Source organism: Prionailurus bengalensis, chromosome B3 (assembly GCF_016509475.1).
Source record: "Prionailurus bengalensis isolate Pbe53 chromosome B3, Fcat_Pben_1.1_paternal_pri, whole genome shotgun sequence".
Lineage (NCBI taxonomy): Eukaryota > Metazoa > Chordata > Mammalia > Carnivora > Felidae > Prionailurus > Prionailurus bengalensis.
In genome coordinates this window covers 116,316,928-116,342,731 of record NC_057355.1, presented here as the reverse complement: position 1 = coordinate 116,342,731, position 25,804 = coordinate 116,316,928, and the positions used below count along the sequence as shown (strand labels likewise).

Sequence of the window (25,804 nt, the reverse complement as noted above, 5' to 3'; positions counted from 1 at the left end):
CCGAAGGTTACTAGTAACACCAGGGACTCATAAGGATCTATGACTAGGAGGCTTTTCCAGATGCCTAAACCCCATTTCCTCTCTGGTCCTCGGAAGTGGGGATATGGCAGGGATTCAAACTCTTTGTTTAGTAGCCTCCACACATAGCTTTCTTTCAGAGACCCCAGAATAGGGACTGAGATGGAGGGCTGGGATTGAGTGCCATGAGCCAACTGGGGGGTGGGGCAGGAAAGAGATACAGCACATGCATGAGCGCTCAAACACACCCAGGCACACCCCTCTGCAACCGAACCCCACAAAGCCGGTACACGGAGGTGCCAGGCTTGGTCAGGGCGGCTCGGGACACCAGCAAACAGCGGCAACACACATGCAGAGAGCAAAAAACCGCCTCTCGCGGGCCTGGAGCTGCCGAGACACAGTTCTGTTTCAGCAGGCACCGTATCAGAGAGAATGCTTCTCCCTGGGGAAATCTGATGTGAGCAGAGGCCCGACCCCTAGAGGTCAGCAGCTGCCCGTCTCCAATCAAATCCAGCCCCAGACAGTGGGCAGTCAGACTTTTGCCATCTGATGGCAATGCTGACAGGTCGACTACTGACCCAGCCTCTCCTTCAGTGCTGGGGGAAGAGAAAAGAGAGGTAGCTGGGAAGAGATTAAAGTCATCTGAGCAGGAACGATGCTCCGCTTGTGGAATGTTCTGAGACAGCCAGCCTCGCACACCTCAGCTAGGCTCAGGATGGCGAGGTGAACCTCCTTTAGGTGTGCCGACCACAGGAGGGCCAAGGCTGGAGGCCACACAGTCCCCTTTGTCTGGGGACTGCCAGACCCTGCCCTAAGCACATCCCTCAGCCCTGAATGAGAGCTCTGCTTCATCCACCACCGCAGCGATAGGTCCTCTGAGCGGGCACCAACCTGTAGACCAGGCTCCGTGAAAGATTCTAAACACTGAGATGCAGAGAGGGACCCACGACAAATAACTGTGACTCACTGTTTACTGAGAGCACACAGTATAGAGCAGCTCAGGGGGAATAACAAGTCTCCACAAATTAAAGGTGGGTTGGGTTTTGGGAGTACTGCCCCTCTCCAACACTGGCTTGACAAGTACAGAAGGCTGTGCAGAAAATGCAGGCAGAGCCTGCTAATGTTTTCATTTTTCTCTCACTTTCCTTAAACAGCTAAATCCTAGACCTCTTACAAGTAGGAAATACTCAAACTGCAGAAAACTCCTGACGGCCCTCAACTTTCACTCGCTGTGCACAGAAGCACCAGCCCGGGATCTCCGTGGTCCTGGGTGCACAGAAGAAAGCTCCCCGAGAACTGGCAGAAAGAATTTTACAAATGCTCTCCGGCCCTCACCCCCTAGAGGCTGAGAACTCCCCTCCTGCACCTCACAAGCAATCAAGCCCAGGACCAGTCCCTGACTCCGTATTCAGCAATCCTGGAAGCTCCCCAAATCGTCCACTTTCATTAGCATCAAGACCCCAGAAAGAGGCACCTCGGGAAAATCTGCAAGCCTTGGTTGGCCGGGAAAATCTGCTCTGGGTAAATTCATGATCTCTAAACGCATTTTGCCTCCCAGCCTCTGCCCAGCTGTCCTTCGACCTGCTTCGGTTGAAACCAAAAATTTATCTCTACCTCAGCTTCTGCGGCCTCCAACTGTTTTAGCAGCAGATTGTCAGAGCTCAAGGGCGGCCTTCTTCCTCTCTTCTGATAGTCCTCTGAAGCACCAATAACACACATGTGGAGGCACGTGTGCCCCCCCAGCTCCCCCTCACCCCCCCCCCCCCACCGCATCACTCTTCAAGGGCAAGGACCAAAGGAGAAGAAGGGGAGGGGAGCCAAGATGGGAGTGCCCCAGATCAATGGATATTTGAAACTCAAACACATGGCCCGGGACCTACACTGCACGTGTTAATTACCACACATGTGCCCATAAAGGGGTCCGTGAAACACAAGGGGCCCAAAGAACAGAGCGAGGAAAGGACATTCCAAGGGATTAAGTAAATAGTCTGAAGTTCTGACCCTCCTCCCCTCCCAGAGCACGTGCATCTGGGTAAGATAACAGCGCCTCCCTCCCTCCTTCCCCCACTTCTCCCCTCGGGCCTCACACCTGTGGACCCAGGAGCCGCAACCCAGGCCTCCTGTCTGGGCCAGCCGCCTGTGACCCGCTACCGCCCGGCCTCTCTCCCTCCTCCCTACCTCCTGTTATCTCTCTGAGCCTCCTCCCCCAGCCTCCTCTGCTCGGCCTTCTCCTCCTCTCCTCCGCAGGACTAATTCCTGGCTGGCAACCAGACCTTCCTTCTTCGCACAATACACCTTTTCATTCCTTCCAGGCAGAGGGAACCGATCCCTCCGAGCCCTGTCGGCAGAGCGGGCTCCAAAAGGCAAGAGGGCGGGAGAGGAAAGGCTGGGCCTGCGCCTCTCCCCTCAACCCCCGCTCCCCGCTGCCACCCCCTACCACTCTCACACCCAGACCCGGGGCCTGGCTTGTACCCCTCACTCTGCACAAGGGCCCAGGCCTCGCATCTCTGCAACAGGCCTCAGGGCTGTGAGCTCCAGCTCCCGGGAGATGCCGTCTAGGAGACCCCACGTGTGGGCACCAGCTCAGACAAGGGGCCTTTGTGTCTTCCCACCTGCTGCCCTTCGGAGCACATTCCATTCTTAAGTGGCAGCCGAGAGAGGGACCTCAGCGGCCGACACAGGATATTACAAATGCCCTCTCGCACCCTGTCCCCCTTCAAACCCCAGCTTCCTGGACAGGTGTGGCTTCAGGTGGCCCTTCCTACAGGTGGCCTGAGCCTGCTTTTCTCTGCACGGCCTACGACAGACAAAGAGGAGAGGGTTAGCACCTATGTAGGTCCTCCAAAGTAGAAGGAAGGAGAGGCTATGGGCAAAAGTCAAGTCTCCAGAGATGAGCGAGTCCTAGCATCCCCCACTGGGCTTCTGCACCACAGAGGAAGCCTCCGCAGAGCCATCTGGGAGGCAGGAACCCATCTGGAGTAGGGGAACAAAATGCTGGAAACTGAGCAACTTGTCTCTGAGAGGAGGCGTCAGACTCTACGCCTATTCCTTGCACCATCCCTGGAGGAATCAGGGTCCCCTGCACTCTTCCAGCCGGATCACCAGGAGGCCACAATGACCACAGGTCTGTTTCTTTTGTTGCCCATTGGGTGCAAAGCCACATCAACCCGGAAAGTACTTCTCTGTGCGGTTTAAGAACTAAAATCCTATCGTCTGCCTTTCTCAGTGTGGGGGCTTCATGCAGCCTCATGCCCTCAGTTCTCTCTGGTGGGGAAAATCTGGGTGGTATGTTGTACATGATTGCCAAGCGTTTTTTTCTACTACCATGACCTCATGCCCCAGGATAGAGGCGATGTTCCTGAAGTCTTTAGTTGCAACAAGCAAAATTAAAGGCAGCTCCCCTTTCCAACTCCAGCAAACTATAGACGGGCGCATGCCATTCACAGGGTTGGGGAGTTCAGGTCTTTGCAGGAAGAATGATTCACGCCCTTCTCCCACTTTCCCACCCAAAAGGGAACCACCAACACACACGGCTACCTCTCCCTGTCCTGGGAGAGACCTAGAAAGGCATTTGCTCCCTTCTTTTTACCCACTTACTCATTCCTGCTTGCGGGAAGGCCCATTAGTCCACGTTTTCTAGTGGTATCACTATGCTCCACTTCCGTGACTTCTCGGAGCACCTGCACTGGGGGGCAGCAGGCTCTCCAGATTCTCGTTTCCCGCAATCGGGCAGGGTGACTTTGCCTCTTCTTCCCACCCCCATGGAATAAGGATTCGGGGCGGGGGCCAGGGTCTTGCCTCAGTCTCCTCGTGACAGCACATGCAGGACAAGCCCGGGGAACCTCACACTGATCCTCTGTAGGCCCGGCTCTCCACATGGGCATTTACAAACATGAAATTCCCGAGGCCCAGATTCGGATGCAATCATCCCCCGTCTGGATTTTACCCAAGAGCCCGAAATGGAGGTTCTAGAGTGCCTGCGCACACAGTGAAATTGATACTTGTTCTGCATGCAGCTACAAGCTGTGTGTGTGTGCGTGTGTGTGTGTGTGTGTGGTCCTGAAGGTAAGCGGTGGTGGAACTTAGTGTCCTCCACGCTGGAAATTATGGTCCGCATATCCCAGGGACCTGTTCCTCATGTCGGCGGCTCCACTAAATAGCACTCAGACAAATGCCTTAATTGAGGTTAGCCACATAATTTGTAGGGCCCAGTGCAAAATGAATATGCAAGGCCCTTTGTTCAAAAGGCGGGAACACCGTGCCATTAAGGGCACTAAACTATAAAGTTTTATCCTCTCTTCCATGGCGTCTCTCTTGATTTGTCATGGTGTTTTACATTTTTCTATTTGACGTTGTTTGGGGGAAAGCGTGCTGCGTGCATCACAAAAACCATAGGCCAACAGGGTGACACGGATGTGCACATGCAGGCTTCACTGTCCCGCTGGACTTAACAAGACACAAGTTTAAAGACAGGATGATTGGGAATCCCAAGACAACGGCTGCCCAGGTGGCAAGCCCGTGCAGCCAGGCTAGTCTTAGCGAAGAAAATCCAGATGGGCTGGAACAATGAATTATTAAGGAGAGTCGGGGAAGGGAAAAAATGTTCAACCGACTTTCCAAAGCAAGAGGGTCAGGGCAGACTTGGACATGCCTGCCTTCATCGTCTTTTTTGGCGTAATGCCGGCTACGTGGTAGCTGATGGACTGAACTGCCCAGGAACCAAGATTCTCAGGGGCCCTGCCAGCTCTGTATGCCGTACTCACTCCCATCCCTCAGAACGTCTGCGAGCTTGGTCCCCACCACGGTACGAGCCTTACTTACCTCCGGTGCTTCTAGGAGGAAGCCCAGAATAAGAATGGAGGTTTTCTGTGGGGGACTTTTAGCTTACACCCAGGCTCCTTCCATCTTGTCTAGAACTCTCCTTGGACTGGCTTTAGAAGCAAACATTTGGATAGAGCATAAAACTCTACTCACCTTTCCTTCCTGAGTTACCCTGGCTCAAGGGCTTGTCGGTGACTGAACCTTGGGCGAAAGGGAAACAAAAACATAGACATTCAGAATGCATTGTGGTTGTTGGTTTCTTTCAAAGAGCTGGCAAAGCCTCATGTTATGAGCGTGTGGTTGGTTATGTATATACATACATTGTATACACGTCTAGGGACATTATATACAAAGCTAGTACATACATACATGTCAAGTGGGGTTTGTTTAACATCAATGTCACTGATATCACAGTACCGGTGAGGTGAACCATGATTTCCAGGCAACAGCCGTGACCAGATTTTTTATAAAACTCCACATCTACATAACTCCCTGGTGAGTGACGTTCCGATAACTGCCCCTCACCTTCGCTCCCCATCTCCCCCAGTTCCCACCACCTCCATGTTCTGAGCCATGTCCACTCAGTAGGGCCAACTGAAAAGAAACCCCTCTTACTGCAAATGCAATGATTCACATCCCTTGCTGGTTAGGGCAGGAAATCGGCGATTTTCCATCTGCATTAAGTAGAAAATTGTTGGCCCAATTGTACTGAATGGGCCAAAACAGTCTGAGGCATGGAAACAATTTTCTAGACGCGGCCTATTCCTCGAGGAGGGGGTGGTGCGTGTGTGTTTGGCCGAACGCTTCGCCCTGCATGTGCTAGGATGCCACGTGCACCCATCCCGCGGTCCTGACCCTGTGGCACCTGTCTTCCTCATGGAACCCACAACATGCAGGGCAGGGGCAGCTCACCCACATAAGGGCATATGCAGAGAGGTCCCACCCCCAGGAGAAACAAAGAATCCCTATTTTCTCACTCCATATCATACCCCTTCTCCATATACTAGTTTTGTGAGAATTCAATTATATTCCCCTGCGTGGCCTGTTTCTGGTGCATTTGTTTGCTTTAAATGAAACTTTCCAGGTCATTTGCAAGGAGGGCTCATTCCTGCCCTGCCCCACACCAACCCCAATTAAGGTTTCCAGTTTCCATGTAAACCACAAATAAAGTAAACTTTCCATTTTGGCCTGCAAATCTTGGTTTCCTAATGTAGATGCTCACTGCCCTTTCTTACCGCTCCCTTTATAGAGCAGGGCCAGTAGAAAAATGAATACATTTTATGAAAACAGAAAAACGTTAGGATGGCAGGCCTGCTAACCCTTGGAGTTTCCCATAGGTTTCAGAAAAATGTTTTATAATGTGCTTGCACTTAAAAATTAAAAATAAGTAAATAAATAAAACCTTATACACAGAGATACGAAGAAATAGGAAGCAGCTTGTGGCTGGACAGGCTTTCTTGAATGAGGACTGAGCCACATAGTGAATTAAGGGAGTGACTCCCAAGTCCCCTACTATCTGAATGGAAGTGGAAAATGTGGAGCTTATATAAATCCAAAACGCACAATCCCACGAGGCTGACCTGAGAGCAAAATGTCTCTATGCTTATGGAGTTTGAAATAGAAAGGAACTTAATTATGCTATGGGCTTATGTAATGGGTCACTAGAAAGCAATGATTCCCTAGCTTGTCTAGTCACCAAAACCACCTGAGAAGCTTCGCCAACATGTGGACTCCAGGTCTCATTCCAGACCTACTCGATCAGACTATACGGGGAGGAGCCTCGACACCTGGGCTCTTTAATTCCCCAGGCACTGCCGATGACAGCCAGAATTGAGGGCCACTGTCATGAAAGTTTTCCATTACTCTACATTACATTTGTTGGGGGTGAGGGGAGGGACAAATATATGGCATCATGCCACCACTCTCCTCTCGTGTGCCCATGACAGACATCACCAGTTGATCATTCAGCCTCTGATGCTGAACTCCCATACGGTCTTAAAATCTACCTCAATAAAGTGCTCCTGAGGCCACCAGCAAGCAGAGCACCCAAGCTAAAAATTTATATGCCATTCTTGAGGGGTCACAGCCGATGCTTGGGAAGAGAGCACTGGACCAGAAACCTAAACTCAAAATAAAGAAATACATACACATGGGCCTATACGGACCCCATCATCCAGCTGACTGCAGAGCAGCATGTTCGAATGGAATCCTCCCTGACCTGGAAGAGGGCTCCTAACCACCACCCGTCTTTCAACCAGTTTTCAAAGGTTCCCCCGCGAGAGGCAGGAGACCAGCTAAGGGTCTCTCTCCATCTCTTTTCTTTCTTCCCGCCCCTCCCTACGGTACCTGAACATACAGGAGTTTTATTCTGCACAGAAGAGCCACTGATGGGCTTCCCATCTGGGGTGACACACCAGCAGTACCCTGTGTAAGTATGGCACTGCACCTGTTCGGGGAAGCGGGGGGGGGAAGAGAACCGTAAGTCTGGCGTCGCCATATCAGCAGTCATCTCCCACCCCTTCCAAGGCGTTGCCACCATGGCAGAGGAGCTCTTTCCTCCTCTCACCCAGCCTCTGTCCCCACTGTCTATTGCAGGTGGGTCAGTAGGCCAACAACATGGATTATGCGTCTTCTGTGTAATTCCCAGGCACAACCACACAACCTACCTATTTTTTTCTCGTGACTTTGAATGATGAATAGCCTATCTCATACCCAGATATACCCACTTCGTCCTCCCTGTGATGGTTCTCACCAAGACCTGCACATTCCCCCCCCCGAGCACTGGCATACAGCCCCATCCACTCGTAAACAATTCTGGCTGGTGAGCTAATTTGGCAAGTGCAAGTTGGAAATTCACCGCTGCAGGCTGATAAGGACTCTTCTTTAACAGGCATCGACAAGTAGTGAGCTCTTCTTCTTTTTCTAGCTTTTCCCAGCATCCGTTCGTTCATATAGTCAGCCTGCCTACTGATCGGGTGGCACGTCACTAGCAGTTGCCCGCTAGATGACGGGGTTAAGGTAAGAACAAAGCCACTTCCACCTGCAGGTTCTAGAGGCCCCGCTGTAACACTGGGCGATCCACCTCAAGCCTCCATAATCAGGCCCACCCTGTCTAGGAATAGTAAATAAAAATGAGGGTTTTGCCTCATTCAGGGTGACTTTTCTCTCTCTTGCAACAGCCGTCACTCTGTCCATTTCCTCCCACCCCACCCCGCCATCCTCTTTCCCATCCGTTTCCCAACACGGAGCTCCTCTACACAAATCAGGGCATCACCCCCCCCACCCCCCCGGCTGAAAACCACTCGGTGATTTGCCATTGGATTCAGGATGGAGATTAAGCTCATTTGTGTGGAGCTCAAGGTCCTCCAAGATCTGCCTCCTGCCTATCCCTGCGACCTCATTTACACCCATGTCTCCACAAGTGCCCTCCACTGGAACCACAGCAAACCCTTTGAAGCCGGCAAACGCCTCACAGGATTTCATGATTCTCAACATTTGTCTGCTCCGACTAGTCAGTGGTCCAGAACACCATTCCCCAAACCATCCCCACCCCCTCCTAGCCCCTTTGTATTCCCACCCCCTTCACGATGCACCTTCTCCGCCGAGTGGTCCCCGACTCCCCGCCTTCTCTCCTCTGATCCTCCATACACCCTGGCTCCTTAAATTAGGAGCCCTTCTCTCCCCCTCAAGACTGTGACCTTCCTAAGGCAAGGGATTGCATGCTGGTTATTTCTATCTCCTAAGCATCTAGCATAATGTAGGCATCTGATGAGTTGAATAAATGCTTGAATTATCATATGGCCCCGTTCTTGGTCCCCATCAGTTCTAAAAAGGTAGCAGCAATTTAAACAGCCCCACTACTTTAAACGTAGACCTCAATGACAGAATGGGTGCCAACTGCAAAGACATTAACATGTGAAAAAAGTGCCTCTGGGGATCAAGGACATAATTGGAATCAAGGATGGACAGTAATAAAATACACATTGACTGGGGAAGCAGAGAGCGTTTACACGGAAGACAGATCCGATGGCCCGGGTGAGAAAGGCAGAAAACCGCGGAATGGCTTCAGCTCTTATGTGTGTACCAAAAGCTGTAGTTGTCCCCAAGACCGGTTGTCTGGCTACAGGCCTACCCACAGAAATCAGGGTAAGACCAAGACGCAGGACGTACCAGTATGATGACTGTGTATCAATGAGGCGCTCACCTTGACTGCCCACGTAGAGAAATTACACTCAGTGCCTGTACTCCAGTGCCATTTTCCACTCCCATTTCATCTCGTGGAGCTATCCATAAGCTCCATGGCTGCGGTTGCTGCCCTAGATGCTCAACCCCCCGATCAATATCTTGGGTCGAGTCAGTGCTACCCTCTGAGAAAGCTAAGGATGGAATAGGAGGAACCCATTCCTGGGTTTGCATCCGGGTCTGGCCAGTTACAAATGAGGCACGTGACTTAGCTCTTTGAGCCCCATTTATGAAATGGGGATAACGTCGCCAAGCCTGGAGGCTCTGGCAAAGAAAACAGACAGTGTGAGTCCAGTCCTGGCACGGGAGATGGCTGGATACAAGGTGGCTGCAGTGATGATTGCTCTCAGCTGTGTCAGAAACACCTGGCAAGCCGGCCTCCTCTGGGGCCAGAGCTCCCTTAGTAACTAACCTCCAGAGGCTTGGGTGGGAAACCCTGCTGGAGACTTGGGAGTTTACCCCTCCAGACTCTGTCAGCCCTGCAGGGGACAGTTCCTAGATGATTCCTTGCCTGTGGCAGCATTTTAATGGAGCCTGGCTGGCTGCTTTCTCCTCCCTGGCCAATAATCACCTGTGGAGAAACCAGTCCCCAGGGCTGGGCGGCCACACTGACTCACTCCAAGGCCCCACGGTTCCCCTGGCCGTGGCCGGCCTCCCTCTCTGCGAGGACTCTGTCGCCAAAGTCCAACACTGGAAGTCGTGCCTCTGGCCAAGTGCTGCCTGCCGGGGCTGGATGCTGTGGTCACGCAGGCCCAGGCCGTGGAGAATGGCTGGATAAAAGCCCCCTCCTTCCAGGCATGCAGAGTCCCAGCCAGAGCTACTGAGGAGTGAACGAAATGCATGAGTAGCAGGCTAAACCCAACGCTTTGTTTCAGGGGATATAATCTGACCTCTGGGCTGAAGCAGGTCCCCAGGGCCACATGCCCACTGAGTGTGCCCATTGTATCCCTACCGGCATGGGGACGCTGCCTTCCAGCCCCCAGCCAGGCCCACAGGCCCAAACACAGACCCTTTTTCCTCAGGGCCCTCAGCATTTTCCTCAAACCAGGCTCCGGGAATAGACTCCAGATTACAAAATCCTTAGGTTGGGAGGTGCTGCTGAGTCCCAGAGCACTGGACTTGAACAAGGAATTATTGTCACATTCCTCTGAGGCCTGGGGCACGCAGCAACGGGCGCTCGGAGGAGCCGAGCGAGATCTCGGGCTGCCGGAAGTCAGGAGGCGACCAGCAAGGTCACCTCCCTTTGCTCAAGGAGCCCCAAGCTATTCGTCCGTGATTCTTCATCGAGGGGCTGCTTGTGAGTTGTCCTGGGGAGTTTTCAAGATGTCTTCTTGAGGAAAAAGAAGTTACAGGGAGACAGAAAGCATGGGTCATGGAGTCAGACGGTAGCCCAGCTTGACTAACCAGCTCCACCACGGAAGCTAACCACTTCTCTTTCCAACCCTCTGCAGCCTGGGTATGTCTCTTCATCAAACCAAGCCTCAGACTGCCCGTGGCTATTTATAAACCGGAGACCATTGTACTTACCTCACTTGGTGGTTGCAAGAATTAAATTAGAAAATGTAAATAAAGCACTGAGCTCACATGGTAAGTGCCCAGAGAAGCTTAGCTATTTTTTTATTATCATCATGTTATTTTTCACCAAACTATCTGTACACTCAAAAAGGGCCCAGCTAGGGGTGCCTGGGTGGCTCAGTTGGTTAAGCGTCCGACTTCGGCTCAGGTCATGATCTCGTGGTCTGTGAGTTCGAGCCCCGCGTCGGGCTCTGTGCTGACAGCTCAGAGCCTGGGGCCCGCTTCGGATTCTGTGTCTCCCTCTCTCTCCGCCCCTCCCCCGTTCATGCTCTGTCTCTCTCTGTCTCAAAAATAAATAAACGTTAAAAAAAATTTTTTTAAAAAAGGGCACAGCCAGATTCTCTGACGGAAACCAAAGAAGATCCTAGTCTGACCAGTCCCAGGGGGAAGAGGTAGTTTAAAGTCAGCAAAAAGTTTGAGAAAGTTTTAGTGGGAGAAGGGAAATTCTGTTTTCATATAGGAACAGTTCAATCAGTCTCAGAGGAGAGAAGTACAACTTCCCGCAGAAAAGCAACCAGGCTGTAAATTCTGTGGAATTGATGGTTTATATACACACAATCAACATGTAAATTCTACTTAGTTTGGCTTCCTCCCTTGAAAACTTAAAGCTTTAAGTTAATAGGTCATCCCCTTTGTTCCAACTCCCCCCACCCCAGCCTCAAATTAATCAACTCTCATACTTAATTTATGGGAAAATCCGGGGCCAAGAGGAATTGAAAAGGTGATTAGCTACTTCCAGTATCTCGATACGCAGGTTTCAAAGCTTGGGGTTGTTCCAGGCCCAATAGTATTGATAACAAACCATGGGATTTGCTCCTATTCCACTCTGGAGCAACCTGGGAAAGCTGAAATATTAATTGATGGGTCTTCCCTCAGAGGCACAAAGTGTTTGTACATCAACCTAAGTGAGGCTACTCACTGCTTAACTATACCATTGAATGTAACTGACATACTTAATATAGGCTTTTATACACCAAGAATACTGTATATGAACTTCACAGTAACCACAAACCCAAAACCTATAATTGATACACAAAAAATAAAGAGAAAGAAAGCCAAATAGAACACCACAGAAACTCATCAATCACAAAGAAAGAGAGCAAAAGAGTAAGAAAGGAACAGAGAAGAACAAGAAAACAATCAACAAAATGTCAATAAATACATACCTATCAATGATTATTTTAAATGTAAATGGCCTAAATGCTCTAATCAAAAGACACAGAGTGGTGGAATGGGTTAAAAAATACAAAACCCATCTAAATGCTGCCTATAAGAGACTCATCTCAGACCTAAAGACACATATAGACTGAAAGTGAGGGGACAGAAAAATATTTACCACGCAAATGGGAGTGAAAAAAGAAGCCAGGGTAGCAATACTAATATCAGACAAAATAGACTTTAGCACGAAGACTATCACAAGAGACAAAGAAGGACATTACATAATGATAAAGAGATTAATACAAGAAGATAGAACAACGGCAAATATGTATGCACCCAACACTAGAGCATCTAAATACATAAAGCAAATATTAATGGACATAAAGAGAGAAATTGATGGTAATATAATAATAGTAGGGGACTTTAACTAATCTCACTTGCATCAGTGGATACATCATCCAGGCAGAAAAATCACTAAAGGTACTTTAAAACAGTGTGTTTTAGGTAAGCAAATTTCATCTCTGACTCATATACTTAAATATTTTTGGCAAGAGGCCCTTTGCATAAACAGCCCAATGGTATATTTCAGGTCAACCTCTGTCTAAATTAAGACAAATGTGAAATTATTTTAAGCCTGTTAGTCTTCAACATTAGCCCAACTCCTGGACATCTGGAAGAACGTGGGAGGCTAGAACGCTCAACAAATGCATTTGAGTAACTGAGGAGTACAGAGGAGCAAAGCGAATACCAGCTCACAGGACAAAGCAGACAGGGGACTGAAGGCAAGGACAGCAATGAGAAAAACAAAGGAGACTAACAGACTACACACATAGACAACTATCACCCACTGCCGCCATGCCCCAAATGGAAAACACCACTTCAGCTTTATGGGGGCTCCTCACTCACCACCAATGATCTATGCATGATCTCACTGGGGCGTCAGGGTCACCCTGTGTGCCAATCCTTTATAGGAGAGGCACACAAAGCAGAAGTTATTTGTTCAAATGTCGCAGCTAGTTCTTAACAGCACAAGAATCTGGAGCCCTGGCTCCCAACTGTCATAAAATTTCAGAATTGAGAGAGCTGGAAAAAAAGGAAAATCTTAATGATCACCAGAGTAACCCAAACATTTCACAGAGGAGGAAACAGGTCCAGAGACAGAGAGGTGGCATGATTGCAGCACCTAGTCCCAGCAGCTGGCAGTCCCCCAGACCTGGAAGGGAGAAGGAGAAAGACGTGACTCCTTGTGCTGGCATCTGAGGGAACTGACAGGGTCTCTTTGTGCCTTGTAATTCTCTGGCATATGGAACTCTTTTGGGGAAAGAGGAGAGGGAGATGGGATACATATTCAAATCAAGGAGGTGGCCGGAAGAGTCTCTTGCTCCAGCTTCAGTGAGAGGCTGTCTCGGGAGTGGGTTGGGTGACAGCACGGGGGCCTCTGCTGCACCCCATTGGCTGGCCTGCTTGCCTCTGGCTGTTCTCGGGGGGCTTCTGACAGGGGTGGGACCTCACGTCCCAGAGCAGCTTCTCTGTTGTTGGACTTTGCTCTCCTTGCTACCCAGGGCCCCCAGCTGTCACCCAAACAGTCCACGCCAGTCTCCCCTGCACACGTCCACCTGCTTCTAACTCCTGCCTCTCTGATACAGTCCTGAATACCACCGGTGTTCTATGGGGTGTGACGAGCAATTATTGGGGATGAAGGGGTTCTCTAGCCAAATAATTTTGGAAATACTGGGTTGAATAAAATTAAAAGATTTCTTGACTGCACCACTTCTCAGAGTCTTAAGTCAAATGATGATGATTTAGCTCTAACGGGAAGATGTCGTTGGCTGCAATTCCTAAACTTATTTAACTGGAGGACCCTCCCTCAATTTCGAGTGGGGAGCGTTTCGTGGCACTAGCGTTCTCTGAAACACGCTTTCAGAACAAGGCAATGTAATGAGGTGCAAGGCCTTGCTGTGTTTCCTTGCTTTTCCCAGTCCGACTTGCTTCCAGCCCAGTGTCAGGTTCTCATTTTAGCTCAATCTTCCCTGAAATGATTTCCCTCCGGCAACCCCCCGCCGCCCCCCACCCCCCACCTTTTTTGTAACGCTTTCTCCAGCTCTCTATCTGCGAAGAAATCCATCTTGAATTGCCTCGGACCTTCACTGACAGCTGGGATCCCCTCCAAGGCACAGCACCTTCCCACCCCGTCGCTTCATTTCCCCCCTTTCTTTGTGCCTCGTTTGTGAACTAGAAAATGTGAGCCATATGCAAAGGGACAGGCTTGATCCAGCATTGTTAGTAGCAACTCCCAAACTTGTCATGAGATGACTACTATCATGTACACGAACATTTCCCAGCGGGGGCAAAAAAATGAAACTAAAAGCAGAAGGCATGTGGATATTTGTCTAACTCTTGGCAGTGGGAGTACGAGACTTTTTTTTTTTTCCTTCCTTATCTGCCAGTTGCTCCAAATCAGTTAGCAGGTTCTCTGGATTAAGTTAATGCACAGTGAAAGTTAAGCATCGTGCTATTGGTCCGACTGATAACTTTGTTTCGGGGCAGGATTTCCAGCTGCCCCACTTTCCTTTTGTCCGCATCCTCTATAGGACCTCTGAGAAGCTGTGTTTCTCCATGGGCGCCACGGGCCCTGGCTGAAAGAATGAGTCCCCAGGCCATCTGAGACCACCACGTGTTCCCCTAGAACATCTCTCTCCATCAGAAGCTGCAGGAGAACATTGTTTATTGGGTGTGCATTAGAGCACCTGGAGGACTTATAAAACAAACTGGCTGGACCCCACCCACAGAGTTTCTGGATTCATTAGGTCTGGGGTCAGCTGGGGAATCTGCATTTCTAACAAATTCCCAGGCGGTCCGGCCGCTAGTCCAGGAACCACAGTTCAAGAGCCACTGATTGAAAGGAAACTTCTCCCACCCCACCCTTTCTGGCATTTATCATTAAATGCTCAAGAAACAAGTACTTTTCTAGGTGGGAATTTGGGAACGAGGAGCCCTATGACCATACTTCTCTCCAAAGTTTTTACGTTCCAGTTGTTTTGACGACATGTGGTCTTTTAATTCATGGATTTAGTGATTGCAGCATTAAATTGTCTGGGTGATTTCACACATGGAAGAGAGTTTGATTGCAGTGAGAAGAAAGAGGGAAGAGGGAAGGGATGGTATAATTCTTTCAGTCTGGCTAGCATGAGCTGTTCTTTCCTCAGTTTGGAAAAGCTTATCCCACAAGCGTCCCTCTCCTCTTTAGTCAGGTTTGGCTCAGAAGGAACAAGATGCAGAAGGAAAAACATGGCTTTGGAGTCAAAATGACCTGGGCTTAAATACCAAACTCTGCCAAAAGCTGTGTGACTCTGGCAAAGTCACTTAACTTCTCTGAGCCTCTCTATGATACAGGGCTAAGGGCTCCCACCTTGAAGGTTACTGAGAAGACAAAGTGAGACAAGATATATAAAGCATCTAAAACGGTGTAGGGAGTAGTTTGTGCTCAGCACCGCTGGTTTTGTCTTTTTCCCCTTCCCTTTGCACGGAGGATGGGGTCAGAGCTTCAAGGTTCTGCTCTTCTTTGGGGCTGTCTCTTACCTTATGCCAGGTTAGGGAAGACAGTATGTTGGGGAATGAGGGATTTTCCTTTTAGAGTATTTACATCCTCCTCCAGAGTTTAAAGGGGGGGGGGGGGGGAATGCAGGGAAGGAAGATAACCTTTCAATTTTAAATACTGCTAAATATGGGAGTCTTTGTTGACTCTGGTTTCTATGTGTTGTTCATGTAACAGAGCTGCCAGCATGATATTTGTTAGAAGTGGTGTGTTTAGAATGAGAGACAGAGCCTTTCATTCCTGGGCTATTTACGTCCATATCTGAAATACCGTGTCCGGTTTTGGGAAGGACACTCTGTCTAAGAGGGACCTTGGCAAATTGAATCCCGAGGAAAGAGAGACATAAATCCCCATTATACAGGAATGACTGATAGAACTAAGGATTTCTGCCAGGGCAAAAAGAAATATTTGTTGGCTAAAAGAAAGAATTTCACAAGGACTTAATGGTGTCTGTCTTCAAATCTTTCTGTGGAGCGTGAGATTTCTGTGGGTTCAGCGAGTCCTATAGCTAGAGCAGGGGTCATCTGTTGCAAATTATAGCTCTACCGTCAGTGTAGAGAAGGACTTTCCAAATAAATTGCCCCGAAATGCATTAGGTATGTTGTCTTTGGTGGTAATAAGCTTCCTGTCTCTGGTGGCAATCAAGCAGAAGGTAGGTGACTGGGTCTTGAGCCCTGGATTGAGACAGGGTAGGGAGAGGAAGGAGAAGATGAACTAGATACTTGTGAGGTTTCCTTTGACCCAAAAGTTCTGTGATTCTACAACCTTGCTCCAAATTGAACTTTCGCTGCGTAGGAGTAAGGTGAAAATCTATAAACTAGTACCTACTTAGCAGTTAAGACTACTCCTCCAAATATATGGCACATATTTTTTGTATTTTTCAAAATGCTTAAACACCATCCCCTCAGCATACACATAAGGGATGTTTAAAAAACCTGAGTATTAGAACTTCAGGGATCCAAAGAACTTTATTTTCTCCATTCCCTCTGTTTGGTGCCTAGAATAGCCCAGGCTTGGTGAACACCAAGTATGTCACCTCTTGTTTACTCGCTTTTATTTCCATTTGGGGGAAACTATCAAAGATGCTTTCTTTCTTTTTTTAAACTTTTATTTCAGTATAGTTGACTCACATATACTGTTTTGTTTAAAAAAGAAAATATACAATAATAAAGCCCCACAGGGATTGGAGCTTTATTCAGAGCAGAAGGGTGAAAATCTGGCCAGTGGAGGGCTGAGGGCGGGCTGAGGGCGGGCTGAGGGTGGGAGGGGGTGGGGATGGGGGCGGGGATGGGGGGGGCGGGGCGAGGCTAGCTGAGGATTGCTGAGGCGCTGATGAGCGTGGGCAAGATGGGTGGGCGGGGCGAGGTGGGGCAGGACGGGGGCAGGAAGAGGGCGGGACAAAGGTGGCTGGCTGGAGTGGACCTCTTCCTTGCTACCGATCGCAGCTGACTTCACTTTTAATGAAACTTTTCTGTCTCCATATCTCCCTCTCGTGTTCTTATTTATCACCTTCCCCTACTATGATGAAAAAAAAAAAAAATCCCACCCCTTAAATTTTGTAGAAAAGCTTAGTTGACTGACCCGCAGGTCACCTCCTGGCTTGTGGTGTGCGCCCACAGTGGAGTGGCAATGGCCCCAGATGGGCATGTGTTCATGGCCCTGCCTGAAAGCTTCCTTAATAAGTGTTTGCTGTAGGCCAACTTGTGACTTCCCCCCACCCCCCACCCCGGATTGAACATTACCTAGTGTCTTACAAAATCCAAAGGTGTAGAGGTCACCTCCCAGAGGCCATCAGTTGAACCTCCCTCCCAGGGCAGTAGCACTCTATCCCCTCACCAAGAGCACCCCTGCTGGGTGCCCATTCAGTCCCCAGGATGGGAAGGTAAGTTCTCTTTGAGTCAGGCATTCCATTGGTGGATTGCTCTACTTGAAAAAGCTTCTTCCCTATTTTGAGTCAGAATCTGAGTCACTATAGATTTTACTCAGTGATCCTGGGTCAGCTCTGTGGCACTATTCAGTAAAGCTTATTGTGGTCCACAAAGGTGTGAAGTCGGTTCTCTGTATTGCTTTGGTCATCCCCCTTCCCCCATCTGTTGGTTCTTCTCATGTGCAAACCAAACATGTCTGGCTCCTTTGAGTATTCCTCATGTGACACAATTTCCCGACCTTACTCGCCTCAGTCACCCTGCCTAACCTGCAGTTAGGCAACATCACTTTAAAAGATGGCAATGTCCTTTACAGAGGCAGTAGAGAGCAGTGGTTAGGACCAAGTGCTGAAGCCAGGCTGTTTGGGTCTGAATCCTGACTCTACACTTGCAAGCTGTGTGACCCGGGCAAGCGTACGGGGTCTGGGTGCTCCCAGCTGGGCATCTGAGCTCCCCGTGGTCCCTGGTGAGTCCGACCCTCCATCTGTCTACCACAGAAATCAAAGGTGCAAGAGGGGGTATACTTGGGAAGAAGGGGAGGATAGAGGCCTGCTCCTCTAGCCTTCCTGCTGCCTGTGGGAAAAGTGAGGCTCAGAGATGGGGGGCTTCAATCACCCTCTCCTTCTCTTTCTAAGTGCCTGGGCTTGAGCTATGAAGCAGTCTGGATGTTCCTTTTTAGCTCTCCCTCCTCCCCATCCTCCCATTACAGAACTGTGCTTCCTGAAGTCACCTCTGCAGGCCTGAGTTGTGAGACTAGCTTGCAAAGCAAACGATGCCAGCCAATCTGGGAGAGGATGCTAGGTGGCCATTCAGCCTTGAAGAGGAGGACAGAGCAGTGGTTGGGCAGGCGAGTCCTCACAGAACACAATGGATAGATACAGTGTTCGAGCGTAAAGCAGGCTCCATCCACCCACATTGCCCTGCACTCATTGAAAAGAGGAGAGCAGTGACTCCCACTGTGTATGAGCAGAGTAGATGAGCCACTTGCTAGACAAGTCCTTCCTGTACCTGGAAGGATCAGGCCCTGTCCTTACCATCATTTACAAAAGTAAAAATTCACTTTCACGGTACCAGCGGGTACAGGAGTTGTTCTTAGGCGATGACAGTGTCCTGGCATTACGGTGTGAAGGTGACTGCACAACCCCGTGAATGCTAAAAGCCACCGAACTGTGCACTTGAAAGAATAAATGTTATGGAATGTGAATTATATCTCAAGAAAGCTGTTACTTTAAAGAACAAAACCAGGTGGCCAGCCCACAGGTCACAGTTTGCCGACCTCTGAAATAGCTCAACTAGTTCTCCCATTTTAGAGTTGAGCAAACTGATACCTAAAGAGGGAGAAAACTAACATTTGCCTAAGAGCAATTATGTGCTAACTCGTGGGCACTTTCATGTAAACTTTCACATGCAACATCTGGTTGTTTGGAACAAAAGCAATGCCATGAAAAACACATGTACAGCAAGGAATAAGATGCCGTTGGCACAGTAGACGTTCAAATTATAACAATAATAATATGGTTATTGAGTATTTACCCAAAAAGAAAAAAGAAAAGCAACAACTTGACCAACAGTGGGTCTATTTACCATTATGCCATTTATACATAAAGGATGGGCTTGATTTTTTTTAACAGTGTAACTGCTTTAAAAAAAAAAAAAAAGAAAAAAGAGAAGTTGGCATTGTACACGCTATAGGAGGCTTAGGAAGCCTAGAGCAAGCCACCATCCACTAAAACATACAGAACTGGCTTTGTTTGGGGGCTTCCAAAGGAGCCATTTATGGCTAGAGAAGCTCAGAACACTCGAGCTTATGGAAGCAGCCAGGGTTTCAGTACTTTACCTAGAGAGGCCTCTGTACTGAGCCGAGACCCACATGATCGCTCTAGGTAACACAGTTCCACACGAAGACAAAACGACATAGCTTCTAGAGTCAACAAAGACAGGACAAGCCCTTCCCCCATGACAATGCTTAGCACTCCAGCCCTGCCGATGTTCAATCACCAGGGTCAGCAGACCATCAATCCCTTCCATACGCGCTGGGAACCTGGAAGAAGAGGGCCCAGGTGGTAAACCTGGGTGCTTCCAGGTCAAGCCAGTCACACAGTGCAGGCCTGCAGGGGTGACTTCAGGAATGGTAGTTCTGCATGATGGGGGCGGGGAGGAGGAAGAGCTAAAAATGAACACTCACACCTGCTTCATAGCTCGGCCCAGGCACTGAGGGAATAATTTGTAGTTCCCGAAGTTGCAGGAAATCTAACGGTAAGACAAGGGGAGCACAGAATGTTTTATTTGCACTTCCAACTTCAAAACAAAGCATCATCATCAAAAAAAAAAATTACAGCTCCCCAGGCCCCTCAAGGCCAAAAAAAAAAAAAAAAAGACCTCAGGAAATAAAAAAGCATGTATATGTGTGCATTCGTGTGGGGAGTAGTGATTAGAACAAGTACAAGTGAGAAAAGTGTTAGTGCCAGATGAAGCTTTATCAAGGAAGACTGTTCCTGGAACATGGAATCAAAGATGGGAAACAAAATATTTTTTTGCATAGAAATAACATTACAGGGGCGCCAGGGTGGCTCAGTGGGTTAGGCGCCTGACTCATGATTTCGGCTCTGGTCATGATCTCACGGTTCATGAGACTCAGCCCTGCGTCAGGCTCTGTGCTGACAACGTGGAGCCTACTTGGGATTCTCCACCCCTCTCTCTCTCTCTGCTCCTACCCCTCTTTAAATAAATAAAAACATTTAAGAAAGAAATAACATTACAAATGGTGTTTTATATTCCATAATATTCTTAGAACTACAAATCCGTCTACACAAAAAAATTTAAATGGCTTGGGAATATATTTGATAACAACCACAAATCAACCACACCATGCTCAACACTATGGAAGGCAATCTGGTCGTATGTATCAGATGCCTTAAAAAGTGCATGTCCTTCCAGGGTGCCTGGGTGGCTCGGTCAGTTAACTGGCTTCAGTTCAGGTCATGATCTCACAGTTTGTGGGTTCGAGCCCCACGTCGGGCTCTGTGCTGACAGCTCAACGCCTGGAGCCTGCTTTGGATTCTGTGTCTCCCTCTTGCTCTGCTCCTCCCCTGCTCATGTCTCTCTCTCTCTCTCAAAAATAAACATTAAAAAAAATTTTTTTTTTAATCCATGTCCTTTTGACCCAATATTCAGCTTCTGGAAATTGAATCCCTGAATTTCCAGGATTCATGGTACAGTCAAACACTGGAATGCAATGCAGCCATTAACAATGAGGTAGACAGGAGGTGTCCGAGATGGTGGTGTAGGAAGAACCTGAACTCACCATGACCTCCTGCCATGGCACGTATGGATCTCTAGCTGCAAACAGATGGTTTTTCTCTGAAAAAGACCTGAAAACTAGATGAACTGCTCCTCTACAACAAAGGATAAAAGGACCACATCAAGGGGCGCCTGGCTGGCTCCGTCGGTTGAGCGTCCGACTTCAGCCCAGGTCCTGATCTCATAGTTCGTGAGTTTGAGCCCCATGTCAGGCTCTCTGCTGTCAGTATGAAGCCCACTTCAGATCCTCTGTCTCTCTCTCTCTCTCTCTCTCTCTCTCTCTCTCTCTCTCTCTCTGCACCTTCCCCGCTAGCACGCACTCTCTTTCTCAAAAATAAACATTGAAAAAAAAACAAAAACAAGAACCACATACAAATGGGTTGGAGAGGCAGAGACATCTCAGCATTTCTCTGAGAACCCTGGGATCTACACCAGAGATGAGCCCCCCAAAACACCTGTCTTAGAAAACCAAGGGGCTGATACCCAAGGTACCCAAAATGCTATCGGAAACTGAGATTCCCCCCTTTTTTTTTAATTTTTTTTAACGTTTATTTATTTTTGAGACAGAGAGAGAGCATGAACAGGTGAGGGGCAGAGAGAGAGGGTGACACAGAATCAGAAGCAGGCTCCAGGCTCTGAGCCATCAGCCCAGAGCCCGACGCGGGGCTCGAACTCGCGGACCGCGAGATCATGACCTGAGCTGAAGTCGGACGCTTCACCGACTGGGCCACCCAGGCGCCCCTGAGATTCCCCTTTTAAGAGTCCCACGTGCAGTCTCACTCATGCCAAGGATCCAGTGCAAAAGCAATTTGCAAAGCACCTCGGCTGTACGTAAAGGAGACTCACTTGCTGGTCTGGGGCATCTGTTGGAGGGGCAGGTGACAGTTGGGGCTCTCTCTAGAGACAGAGGTGCTAGCAGATGCTATTTGGGTACTCTCCACCTACCCTGCTACTGCAGGCAGGGCTGTGCAGACACAGCACCTCCCCCTGCCTGCACTGTCCCATTGCCTTGCTGAGGCCAGAGAGCACAGGCAGGTGTCGCGCTACCCTGCTCTCTGGCTGGGGTGGACGAGCACGAACAGTCATGGCATTCTCTCACTCCTTTCCTAAAGTCAGCAGCACAGGTGGTCGTGACACTCTCCCATACCCCAACTGGGGCTGGGGAGTTAAGTGGTCATGGATTTCTCCAGCACCCAATCTGGAGCCAGCATGCCCAGCGCAGACAAGGCCCTCTCCAGTCCCGTGGCTGAAGCCCTCAGTTGAGGCATTATCCTACTCCATTTCTGAAGTCAGAGAGCGTGCCCTGACCCCTACACTCTCCAACTGCCCTGCTAAAACCAGTGCACACAAACCACACAGGGGATACCCCTTGTTTGCCTGGCCCAGTGGCCCAGGGGGCTGGCTTTCCTGAGCTCCCAGGGACTATAACAGACAGTTATAAATTCTCAGACAGTTCTTGGCAGGCCAACACCTTATCCAGGACTGCAAAGACTGCAGACTGAAACACATACCCAGTCTTCCTGTGAAAAAGGCCTATTTACTTATCCTGGAGTTTCAGCCTGAGGGACAAGCTTCAGGTTTCCCATATATCTAGAGGCTACTAAGGCACCCCTAGAAAACATAACCAGGGAGACACCATTCTTGTGAAACTCTAGGGCTTGCTACATCTTGAGAAGACCTTCCAGAAAGAAGTTTGTACACTCGTCTGGAGCCCCAATTTTTGCAACTGCCACCCAGGGAACACCTCCAGATATTCTGACCTGGAGGTTGAAAGGTATTATGACTGCAGCCCCAAGAACCACACACACACACACACACACACACACACACACACACACACATATATGTTCTTTAAAAGCTGCTGCCTGAGAATCTGGCTTCCAGTCAGCCTGAAACCGGTGCTAAATGAGATTCTTTCCCTCGTAACATTGACAGGTCTTGGCATACCTTCAGCAACAGGGGCATACCAGGAATAAATCAGGCTATTTAAATAATCACAAAGGTTTAAGAGACAACCAAGAACTCGGGCAAAGTTGAACTATCAGGTTCATCATCTACACAAGCCTCAAGACTGGGAGAGGTGGCTGTTTTGCTTAATGCGTTGAAACAAACACAGAGAGTCAACCAAAATAAGGAACCAGAACTATGTTTCCAATGAAAGAACAAGACAAAACCTCAGAAAAAGACCTCTGTAATTATACAGAGCTAAGTATTCAAATTGGTAAAGAACTCAAATGATCATAAAGATGCTCACTGACCTTGGGAGAAGAATGGAGGAACCCAGTGAGAACTTTAACAAAGATAGAAAACATTTTTAAAGTGCCAAACAGAAGTCACAGTACAGTGCCAAAGAATACAAAAACTGAGCTGAAAAATACACTACAGGGGTTCAACAGCAGGCTGGATGAAGCAGAAGAATGGATCAGCAAGTTGGAAGACAAAGCATTGGAACTTATCCAGACAGAGCAGCAAAAAGAAAAAAGCATTTTAAAAATGAAGATAACTTAAGAGACATATGGGACAACATCAGGCAGAATGACATTCATATTATAGGAGTCCCAGAAGGAGAAGAGAAAAAGAAGAAAAGAAGAGCAGAAAACTTATTTGCTGACAACTTTTTGACCTGGGGGAGGGGGGTGGTGGGGGAGACATCCAGGTCAAGGAATCCCAGAGAGTTCCAAATGAAATGAACCCAAAGAGATACATGCCAAGGCACATTATAATTAAAATGTCAAAAATTAAAGAGAGAATCTTGAAAGCAGCAAGAGAAAAGCAACTTGTTATATACAAAGGAAACCCCAAAAGGCTATGAGCAGATTTTCAGCAACTTCCAACCACAAATACTCTACCTGGCAAGATTGTCATTCAGAAGTGAAGAAGAGACAAAGTTTCCCAGATAAACAAAAGCTAAAAGAATTCATCACCATGAAGCCAGCGTTATAAGAAATGTTAAAGAGACTTCTCTAAGCTGAAAATACATGGCACTAATTAACAACAAAAAAATGCAAAAGTAAAAAGTCTCACTAGAAAAGGTAAATATACAGTAAAGTAGTGGATAAGTCACTAATAAAGCTCGTATGAAGGTTAAAAGGCAAAAGTAGCAGAATTAACTAAAACTACATTAGTTATAAAATATATAAAATGAAAGAAGGTAAAGTGTAATGTCAAAAATGTAAAACCTTGGGGGACGGTGTACTAAAAATATAGTTTTGGAATGTATTCAAATTCAAGTTGCTATCAGCCTAAAATAGACTGTTACATACATACACAGAATGCATACGTAAACCTTGGGGTAACCACAAAGCAAAACTTATACACAAAAGAAAATGAGAAAGGAATTTAAACATAATACTAAAGACATCATACCACAATGGAAGAGAGAAAAAGGGGCAGAGAGAAACTACAAAAACAGCCAGAAAACAATTAACAAAATGGCAATAATTACATACTTATCAATAAGTACTTTAAATGTAAATAAACTAAATTCTCCAATCAAAAGACATAGAGTGGTTGAGTGGATTAAAAAAACACACAACAATAAAACCCATCTATATGCTGCCTACATATAAGAGACTCACTTCAGAAGTAAGGACACACACACACACACACACACACACACACAAAGTGAAGGGATGGAAAAATACCTTCCGTGCAAATGGAAACAAAGAGAAAGCTGATGTAACAATACTTAGATCCAACAAAAGACTTTAAAATAAACACTGAAATAAAAGTCAAAGAAAGGCATTACATAATGATAAAGAGATTAACCCAGCAAAAAGATGCAACATTTATAAATATTTTTGTACCCAACATAGAAGCACCAAGATATATAAAGCAAATATTAACAGACACAAAGGGGGAAATCAACAGCAATATAAGAATAGCAGCTTACATCAATGGGCAGATCATCTAGGCAAAAAATTAATAAGGAAACGATGGTCATAAATGACATATAAGACCATACGGACTTCATAGATATATACATAACAGTCTATCCAAAAGCAGCAGAATACACATTCTTCTCAAGTGCACATAGAACATTCCACAGGATAAATCACATGTTAGGCCACAAAACAAATAAATAGAAGAAAATTAAAATTATTTCAAGCATCTTTTCTGACCACAATGGTATGAAACTAAGAATCGATTACAAGAGGAAAACTGGAAAAACCACAAATACTTGGAGGTTAAACAACATGCTACTGAACAACTACCAGGTCACAGAAAAAAACCAAAGAAGAAAAAAAAACTTAGATACAAATTAAAACAGAAAAATAACACAGCAAAATCTATGGATGAAGCTAGAGTGGCTCTGAGAGAGAAGTTCATAACAATACAGGTCTACCTGAAGGAACAAGAAAAATCTCAAATGAATAATCTAACTTTACACTTGAATGACTAGAAAAAGAAGAACAAACAAAGCCCAAAGGTAGCAGAAGAAGATTAGAGCAGAAATAAATAGAATAGAGAATAAAAAGACAATAGATAAGATCAGTGAAACCAAGAACTAGTTCTTTGAAAAAAATAAATAAAATTGACAAACTTTCAGCTGGACTCACCAAGAAAAAAAGAGAAAGAACTCAAATAAATAAAATAAAAAAATGAAAGAGAAGTTACAACAGATACCACAGAAATACAAAGGATTATAAGAGACTACTATGAACAACTGCATACCAACAAATTGAACAAACCAGAAGAAAGGGATAAATCCCTAAAAACATACAATCTTCTAAAGTTGAATCAAGAAGAAATAGAATGTCTGAACAGACTGATCACTTAGTAAGGATACTGAATCAGTAAGCAAAATCCTCGCAACAAGCAAAAGTCCAGGGCCAGATGGCTTCACTGACAAATTCTACTAAACATTCAAAGAAGATTTAATACCTATCCTTCTTAAACTCTTCCAAAAAGATGAAGAGGAGGGAACACTCTCAAACTCATTTTATGAGGCCAGCATCACTGTGATACCAAAACCAGACGAGGACAACAACAGAAGAAAAGTGAAGGCCAAACTCCTCAACAAAGTATCGGGAAACCAAATTCAACAATACATTAAAGGATTGGAAGGAGCCAAGATGGCAGAGCAGCATGGAAGTTTTTTGTGTCTCGCATCCATGAAATACAGCCAGACCAATGCTAAACCACCCTGCACACCTAGAAAACTGACCTG

General features: G+C 47.4%; 1 protein-coding gene across 4 annotated transcripts in view; it reads right to left on the bottom strand.

Moving 5' to 3' along the window:
- Positions 1 to 25,804, bottom strand: part of SMOC1 (SPARC related modular calcium binding 1) — a 158,748-nt gene that overhangs the window by 45,832 nt on the left and 87,112 nt on the right. For all 4 annotated transcript variants that reach the window (XM_043556462.1, XM_043556463.1, XM_043556461.1 and 1 more), the window contains exons 4-5: positions 7,186 to 7,285; positions 4,993 to 5,040 (exon numbers count right to left, since the gene is read on the bottom strand). In XM_043556462.1, the coding sequence (XP_043412397.1) occupies positions 4,993 to 5,040; positions 7,186 to 7,285 (148 nt within the window). The remainder of the gene's footprint in view (positions 1 to 4,992; positions 5,041 to 7,185; positions 7,286 to 25,804) is intronic.